The following is a 9,369-nucleotide window of genomic DNA, read 5'->3' as shown; positions in this document are numbered from 1 at the left end:
AGACTGACAAGTCACTCTCCAAGCACCGTAGATGTCCCTGAGCTTCTAGATGACTACAGTAACCTCAGGGAGAAAAGATGGGTACAGAAAAGAGCTCCAGCCAAAACCGCAGCGAACACTGCTAAGTGTCTCAGCCGTGCCCTGCCATCTGCCTGGCTACTGCTGGGGCATCCTACACCTCCGCACGCTCACGGTCTGCTGCTGCGGGAAGCCTCTGCTGGTAGGAAAACTGACTCAGAAGGGAACCGTGCTCTCATCCCTCCTCCCAAAACTACGCACCAAAAGAGAAGGGGACTAAATATCTCTCCCACGCAAAAACAAGTTTGAAAGCTGAGATAGGTAACAAAGCCGGGAACCGAGCAGCAGAACCGCTAGACACAGACACGAAGACAGGTGGTGACAGCACTCACATTTTTTGGGACAGGTTTCTAATTACTGAACACACTTGAGTGCTGCTGCAGAACCTGCGTGCGCTTGCAGGCAGAGGCGCGTTAGCAGTCACGCCAGTCAGCACCTCCAAAAGGAGGTGACAGCTATACAAACGGAGTCATTGCCGGAGAAAAGCGAGTGCTCGGCCCTTGCTTGGAGTACTTTGGGTTTGCTCAAGTGGGCAGCAAGGAGCCGCAGCTTCCTTGGGAGGAGCAGCCAGGAGCCTGTGCTGGGAGCGGCACCGCTGCTGCACAAAGCCGGGATGAGTTTATCACTGCACAGAAAGCTGTCTGGGATTTTACCAGAGTTCAGTCAGGAAGTGAATAACCCACATAGCACGACAGCAAAGCACGACGGACCATTGGGCTAAGCAGCTTGGGCCAGTGCCAGCCAACAGCTAGACTTTCTTTTCCACAGGGATGGGGAGAAGTCAAGTCCTTGCCCTCCAATGCAGCTGGGAGACATCATCTGGAGACGGAGACATCATTCCCAGTTAACAATCCCAGTCCGTATAGAGGGACATCTTGGTCCTGTCAGATCCAAGACAGGACCACTAATAGAAGGAGAAGATAAGCTGAGCTGCACAGGACAGGGCACCTCTGGAGCCTCCAGCCCGGCCAGCTCGCCTGCCACTCCGTCCTGGCACACGGAGGCTTTGCACAAGGCAGCTGGGAGATCGGGCTGGCATGAGCTGCAGGTCAGCAAGGCAGAGCGATGGGCACGAGCCTTGTTTCTGACAGCGAGCTGGCAGGAGAGGCTACAAGGAAGCTGCTGCAGGGCCGGCAGCGAGGGACCGCAAACGAGCACGGCCGCGAGAGCAGGGAAAGCGGCCGTTCCTAACCCTTGTGAAAGGCAGCACTAGGTATCACTGCTTTAATCTATTGAGAGATTTTGACAGTCATTTTGTAATAGTGGATAATACAGACTGAGGTAACCGCACACAGACCTGTTTGTGCGTCGCAGAAATGGGAACAGCCACAAAAACTGTTTGGGCAGTGGCAGACGCTGGTGGATAACGGCATCAGGCAGTGCCAGGTCTGTGCTGACCCCCAGCCCGGCTCTGCGGCACACAAGCCATGGGGCACGCAGCGAGTGGAGAGGGGGAACGGGGCTCCCTCAGAGGAGACGGGCGCAGAAAGAGCCCAACTACCAGATTCCCTGGCCAGGGCTGCGCGGGGACCTCCCAGGGCTTCAGACAAAGCCTCCCTGCAAAGCAACCCTCTCCAAAACTGGTAACATCAATAGGAAGTGTAGAGTTCAATAATCTAACTTCTTGATCATATCAAAAAAAGCAGGCTTGGGAGAGGGAAGGTGAGGGAGTTCAGTTCTCCCCTCCTTCATCATGACAATAAGGGAGGGAAAGGTAGGAAAATAAAAGGGAAAAGCAGAAGGAAAAGATGCAGAAGTTAAAAGCTGTGAGAACAAGAGTTTCAAGCAAAATAAACCAAGTGAAGTTCTTTGATTAAAACAGAGAGGGGAACGGGTCAGCAGAGGGGAGGAAAATTTAAAAAAAAAAAAAATCCCTTTTCTAAAGATCTGGTTATGATCCTCTAAAGATCACTCGCTCCTTCAACGTGCTGTGACCCCAGGGCCTCGCAGCCATCCCGCCTGCTCTCCCACCCAGTGCTGGGGAGCAACTGAGACCCAGGTTCATCTCCACACCTCCACCAAGTCCCAGCACAACCCGTCCAGGATTGTAACTGATGTACCTCCTACTGATATTTATAAATAGCTACTGAATTTGGGTCCGTTTAATAGCAATTGAACAATATTAGCAAAGCCAACGGTAAGCACAGCGCTGACTACCAGCGCTCGTGAGGAATTCACAACGGAGAGGATCCCCCCGCTGACGCCACCGCGCCGTCCCCACCTCACAGGTGATGCCGTGCACAGCTCCCTGCTGCGGGAGGCTTCCATCAGCCCCTGCGGGTGGCAGAGGTCAGAGCTGGAAAAAGCACAATCCAGAACAGATGTGCCGATCCCTTCAACCTCGTCTCCCCGTCTCAAACTAACGAACTGCGCAGCATCCCCTCGGCTGCTCACGGCGTACAGCCCGCCCGGGCTCCCGCAGCCTGTTTCCTTCTCGATAAACAACAGCAATCCTTATGAAAAAGACCAACTTCACTCCGGACTCTCCGACGATGAACCTACTGCTGAGGGACGGTCCCCGCTGGTCCCCCGCTGCGGCCAGGGCACCCCTTCCCTCACTGTTGCTCCCCCGCAGCTGCCCTGGGTGGGAAATGGCTGCTCCATGGAGATTCCCGTGGAATCCCATGGGGACTCCATCTGCCAGGGCAGGACTTGACCAAGCAGTAATTTATCACACATTTCTGCTCTGTGAAACCACAAGGCAGCCCACGTGCTGGAAACCACTGTGTCCACGGCCGTGGGCCGGAGAGGAGCGGGGCTGGCAGGCTGGAGGGCTGGCACCCACCCAACAGAGCCATGGAGATGGATCCTCTAACCATGCACACAGAGAAAAGCTCAAATTGATGCACCGACTCAGCAAAGGCTGATGCACGATAACACCTGGAAGGGACGACGCAGGATGGATTCACCTTCCAAATGAAGACACGCGTCTGCCAGAAACGGCTGTACAGCAACGCAGGAAGCTGAACTAATGGATTCAGCCAAATTGACCACAGCAGTTTATTAGGCAAACTGAGAAGCAAAACTGTGGAATTAGGAAGAAACACAGCAAAGCATGATGGAAAAGAAAACAGATTAGAGGGAAAAGGGTAATATTTAGAAGCAGATTGTCACTGTCCATCAGGCAGAGATCAGAATAAGGTCAGACACGGTGCTGGCTAGAAACAAGGAGCTGTGACAGTGACTATGAAAGTTGTTCCTATCTCATGCCATAGTAAACAAGAGCAGAGTTGAGGCATCATCCAGGTAGGACCCAGCTGGCAGCTGCTCCTCCTTGGGCAGCTCTTCCTACAGCCTTAGGAGAATCCTCGAGGGCTCCACATCCAGCAGTGCAGGAACAATGCCCTTGCCAACCCCCAAAATCACCGCAGAGGCTCCAGCTCCTTCCGACTCGGGCAGCCAGAGGACACGCACCTACCTTGCTGTCGATGAACTGCACGAGGCTCTGGCCGGAGGAGGACTAGGTCCCTCCTCATCACAAGGGCTCCTAAACTGCTGTCACCCATCTCTGGGGAGGATGCTTTGACCTCCTGATGATGGGCTGAAGCAAGACTAATGCAACCAGAGGGGTGCAGCCAGTAAACAGGAGTCACCTGCACGGCACGGACACGAGCTCCAGCTGAGAGATGGGTGCTGAAGCAGGTGGGCTTGGGTGTCTCACCTGAACAGTAAGTGTGGAATTATCCCAGTACCCCCCTCTCCAGCTGTGTTTTAAAAGAAAGTCTCTCAAGTGCGTGGCAAGCGAAGCAACCCGCTTGGTGTACGTTAACGTTCCCAACGCATACGGCTGTAACGGGGCGAGCTGGGCGCTGGGCACAGGGCAATTCACTTTCAAGAGCCCAAACCAGACTAGGCAGAAGACAAGTTTCAGGTGACAGCCTACAACAGCCTTATGCAGAGAAAGATCTCAAAACTGAACAAGGAGTGACCGAGTGAGTTTGGGCACAGTCAGGCGAGATACAAACCTGCAGGGAAGGGGAATCTCTGGAATGAAACTCTGGACTCACTTGCCTCAAATCTTCCTTAGATGTTGAAGTGTTTTATTCTGATTTATACCCAGTGAGGAATACCAGATCCAGTGTGTCTGGTAAGGAGAAAGACTTCACTGGCATGCAATGTTCACATCATATATGCTCATAAATGGAATAGCGAGTGCTGTGTTATTCTCTGAAAATAATGTATAGAAAAGTACTATTAAAAAACCAGCGCCTACTATCTTTCATGTATTGTTTCTTTTGCTAGAAAGGTACCTTGAGATTAAGTGATTATCAGTGTATTAGCATTCATGTTCTGAATAAAGTGTCTCTGGTCATTTTATTGCGTGTACACAGACTGGTTACTTAAAGGCTATGTGAAATTGCTTTGGATGCTAAGTAATACTCAGAGGAAATGGCATTAGATGGGAGGGAAGAGAAATCTGACTTTGTCATTAAGTCTCTAAAGTACCCTCTTGTTTTATCCCCCTCCTCCCCCTGAGAATAATATGGCATTCAATTTTCCAATTATATAAATACATGAACACTGGATTGCTAGAGGCAGATAATTGAATATTTTGACTGTTCTACAAGGGACCCTTCATATTTGAAGTGGGAGATAAACAGGACGTACTTCATCAGCCTGCGTATGCACAGGCTATAAAAGTCTGTACTACATCCAGAGAATATAAAGATCTCCAAAATAGAGAGAGATCTTACCAGTGTTCATTATATACAATAGTTAATTTATTCCACCGCTATCAGGGTAGCGTATACAATAGCAAAACCTGGGTATTTTAGGCCATGGATTGTACTGCTAGAAAGCTGGAAGGAAAGGCATTCGCAGTTGTAGCATTTCAAATCCTACTCTTCTATAACTCTGTCTTTACAGGACATCAATCACATGATAAGAGAAACTGTAAGCTATTTTCTAGTAACACACTGCCAATCGCAAGACAAATGTCAGATGTCACAAAATGAGAAGTAACCATTTTTCAACTTGTGAATGTCTTCAAATATATTACAATGAAAGTGTGAAAAAAATGACCCTTTCAGCTTCATTTGTTCTGACAGATGCCAGACCTTGGAGTTTGGCATTTTATCTTCATACTGCAATAATCTTTATGAAACTTAAACCAGGCCGAGGGCAGTGACATTAGTCTACAATTGTCCTCTTATGTACAATACATAAAATTTCAAACAGTCCAGCCATTGAACTAAAAAAAGATCTACTACTACTACTCTTATTGGTGTTACAAGAGAAGGGACGCCCACATCGGATAGTAACACATGCCAGGTATTAGTTTTTTGTGGGCTCAGCATTGTATTGCCATGCTGCTGATTGCCACTTTGCAAAAAAACGCATGCTGCTTAAAACGAACATCAGGAAAGAAACTCTCATTGTTCCTGAAGTAAAAACTCACTCAATACTGTGTGTGCATTTAGTCCAGGCATTGAACCGGTGGACTCCCTCTGCACCGACAGCGTGCTTCCGAGGTCACGGTTCTGATACACCAACCACTGGAACATTTTGACACCCAGCTCAGGGAATTTTCTCCAGTCCAAAGGTAAATGCCCAGGCGTCGCGCCATCTTACAGCTGTGCGGGTTTTGACACTAGAACATAAGCAAGCCCATTAGCATTAAAGAACAGAACAAAGGAGGAAAATCAAGCTCGAATGTAGACATACAGTACTGTAATAAAAGGTGAGACTAAAAAGAATTTGACTGAAGAGCCCTGAAGTTTCAAGTTATTCATGTCCTTTCAGCCAGTCTCATGTTCTGCTTAGCCCCCCCGCCAAGAGCGTGATTACAGAAGCCATGGTTCATTTCTTGAAAAATAAGACTACTCTGTACAACTCCAGTGGTACAGCCTAGCACTCCTGACAAAATATTCTGTTAAATAATATAGATCTAATTTGTACAGAGCTATACTGTTAGGGAAAAAATGAAGAATATGTGCAAAGACCAAAAAAAACCTCTGCTGTAGATGTTACTGCAGGTCCAAACAGGGTAACAAACATGCAAAAGGCAAAAAATAAGCAAACCTAGAATACAATTAGTTTAGCCTAAAGTCAGTGACAGGATTGGTTTCACTGGAACTTAAATGAACTCTTAGGCCTCTACACTCTAAAGTTTTTTGCAGCAGCAGTGCTTGGTACCTGAAGACAATACCACCACTTGATTCACCAAATTTGACTGAATGAAGTAAATTTTTTCTGTGAATAAGTGTGAGCTTATCGTTTCTGTGGAAGCAAAAGGATAAACACCTTTAGTTTTACTTTAAAAAATTAACAGTACTTGTCACAGCAAAGACATGTACAAAGAAGTAGAAGCCAAAACAGGATTTCAGTGTTTTAAGACTGACTTTAAAAAATAAGTACTATAAGCAATGACCAAATCTGTATCGATTCCAACACGTACAGTCCAGGCCACCGAAAGAGGGTCAAAGCCTGAAGTCTGGCCACAAACATAATTTCAGGTTTCAGTTTTCCAAAGTCCACAACTGGGATTTGGGACTGCAGCTCCTTAGTTTCCATGATACGTCCAGTGCATACGAAGCAATGCAATTCCTTCGATGTGAGCGTGTCCCTCGATCAGTGCCACTGATCCCGTGATGCTGGTTATCGTCCCATGGTATTTTGGTCCTTGTCTTCACAGGTGCTTTTCTGTGCGCTCGGGATGAAAGCAGAGTTTGTCACACGAGGTGTACTGTAGGTCCGACAGAGAGGCAAATCAATAGCCATTGCCAGGATCATCGTTTGAGGATGGGAGCTTGCAGTAGACTTTTTGAAGAACATAAATAAAAACCGCTGAAATAAATAATTGTGGCTATCAGATGAAGGAATTCAAGACTCTGCCTCTCCTGCTGCAGTACACGCACATATCTGGGGATTAATTCTCAGTTCTGTCCAGGTGAATTAGCACCGTTAATAGCGAGGATTTCTATAATCTGCAAATTTACTGGCTGCGGCCGTGCGATTCAGGAGGGGTGTATGTGCCGCTGGTGTAAGGTGAAGTCCGTCTGTCTGACAAGGACCTACTGCACTTCGGCGCTCCACGACCCCGCGGCCACAAACCAGGCGCTTTTCATCCAGGGCAGCCAGATGATACTCACAAAAATCGATCAGCGATGCCACTTGCTCGTGAAGTGGGAGGGACTTGTATTTTTTCTGAGCCAGGCAGAAGAAAGCTTCGACAAAGGCTTGCAAACACATTCCTGCAAGGAGAAGGTGTTTATAGGAGCTTCATAGCACAATGTTGGCTAGCAAACTGCATTCTTTAAACATAATAATATCTCTTGTTTCTTTAGCACCAAGGTCAAACGTGTACGTGCTGGGCGTGGACACACACAATCGCGTTAGTTAACATCTAATCTTTTAATTTAAACAGCAGCCATCTAGAATGCTCACTAGCAAAAGAAATTGCCTGTCCTTCAGAAACCAAAAGACGTTTTATTTGTACGTAACATGCACATGGCCTCATTTAGTGTTTCAGTAGAGGGTAAGCCCAGGCTGGGCTACCGGCGGGCGATACTCCATCACTGAGGAGTGTCAGTGTTACAGACATCAGCCTGCCCAGCAGCCTGGCACCCAGAGGCAAACGGGTGTAAGATATTGTACAATTAAATTGATCTAATATCAGCCTTGATTTCTCCTGCCTCAAATATTAAGTTGAAACCAAATCAGACGCACAGTAACACATTGAGCTTCAAGGAAAACAATCCACCTGGAGAGAAAAAACAAGTTTATATCGGCAACTGAATTAGGTTATTTAAACCTTGTATTTTTACAGATGGACCTAAAACAAAAGTTCAAATGTAGAACTACTGAAAGAGCGTGGCATTTCAGTCTGTAGCACTACAAAGATGACCCCATTACCAAGGATCACCCTATTGCAGAAATGAGTTTATGTGAAGTGCTGCTTTCCCTCTGCGTCCTAGGCATGAGTCCTGCGCCTGCCTTCTGAAGGCGAAAGGGCGTTTTTTCAGCCATACCCAGTAGCTCCACAATTGCGGTTTTGTTTCAGCTGAATGAAAAACAAACAGTTGAAGTGTGTACGAAGGGAAAGCGGTGCAGTGCCAAAAAATTTCTCTGCTATAAGAAAACCCTCTGCTCTGCCCCTTCACAAACAAAAGTCCCCTGCAGAAGCCACATGCTGCAGAACAGACTCTTCAGGTGCTGTTCGATCACATCTCACTACTAACGTATTACCACAGCCAATGGAAAGAGGGGCTGCATATTAACGCTAATTATTGTACTTAAAACCTTGAAGTAATACCTACTTTAATTCTTAATTAAGAAGCCAGACCACAATCGGTTTTGCAGAATGCCAGCAACAAGGAACAGTTATAGCTGCTTTGTGCTTTAACTGCTCCTCCCAGTTTGAACATACACTTAAGAAGATTATTCTAGGATGAGATATTGAAAGGTTTGGGGCTTTTAACTTAATGTTGGCTTACTGATGCTGCAGGAAAGGCAACTTTTCAAAATACTACAATTGCATTCTGAAGTATAATTTCTCTCAACTAAGACTGCAGCTGGGGTCGCTTACGATCTCGGCTGTAAAATAGCTTGCAAAGGAATTGTTGGGTTATCTGGAAGCAGCAGCTGCCAGCTCAGTAAATTATTTTATCAGTCACGGTGAGCTGCAGGCAGGGGAAGCACCTTTGGTAGCGTACACACTTTCTCCCCTGTAAGTGACACACACGTGAAGCATTTAATGAACAAAGTTAGAAGCTGCTGGTTTACAACGGCCATAGCTTCTGTGTTGGTTCCTGCTGGAAGTGGGCCAAACGCAAAGCCAACAGGAATGGTTGGGGTTTGTGTTTTAACACCTAGAAAACATCTGGTTCGTTGCAATTCTCAGCAAATCTCATCATTACTGAAAGCCTGAAGATTCACTTGCATTTCTACTATTTTTGTTAGTGAAAGTCTATCAGCTAAGCACATAAATGACTTACGCCCACACTGAAATGCTAAATGGGAATACTCAAATTTTACGTGCTTGTGAAGCTAAGGTGACCCTAACCTACCTAAAGTAGTACAGGAGTTCCCACATAATGAACCACTCTATCTCCTCTGCACTTTCTCCCTCCTAATCTTAGGTCCGCATTTATTCTCTCCGTCAGCCATGTGAACGCTCTATTCCAGACATATTTATGAAGCAAATATATTTGCTTTAAAAATCTAAGTCCATAAGACATTCAACAGAAGAAACCCATTGTTGATGTTTAGTAATCACCTATTCTCACAAGCAAGTAATTTTCTTGAACAACCTCAGGGAAAAATGCAACTTGTATTAAGTAGCAGAAAATG

General features: G+C 46.7%; 1 protein-coding gene across 2 annotated transcripts in view; it reads right to left on the bottom strand.

The window, feature by feature from the left end:
* Nucleotides 1–3,019: 3,019 nt before the first annotated feature.
* Nucleotides 3,020–9,369, bottom strand: part of TTLL11 (tubulin tyrosine ligase like 11) — a 54,782-nt gene continuing 48,432 nt past the window's right edge. Inside the window, exons 9-10 of one of the 2 annotated variants that reach the window (XR_008580013.1) lie at nucleotides 6,476–7,271; nucleotides 3,020–5,668 (exon numbers count right to left, since the gene is read on the bottom strand). Coding sequence is in view for 1 of the 2 variants with exons in the window: in XM_054848821.1 (XP_054704796.1) it covers nucleotides 6,982–7,271 (290 nt within the window). In the remaining variant the exon portion in view is untranslated. Of the gene's footprint in view, nucleotides 7,272–9,369 lie in introns of both variants that reach the window. The other variant, XM_054848821.1, reaches the window with a different exon arrangement.

This window comes from Grus americana, chromosome 20 (assembly GCF_028858705.1).
Source record: "Grus americana isolate bGruAme1 chromosome 20, bGruAme1.mat, whole genome shotgun sequence".
Lineage (NCBI taxonomy): Eukaryota > Metazoa > Chordata > Aves > Gruiformes > Gruidae > Grus > Grus americana.
This window is presented reverse-complemented; position numbering and strand designations above follow the sequence as displayed.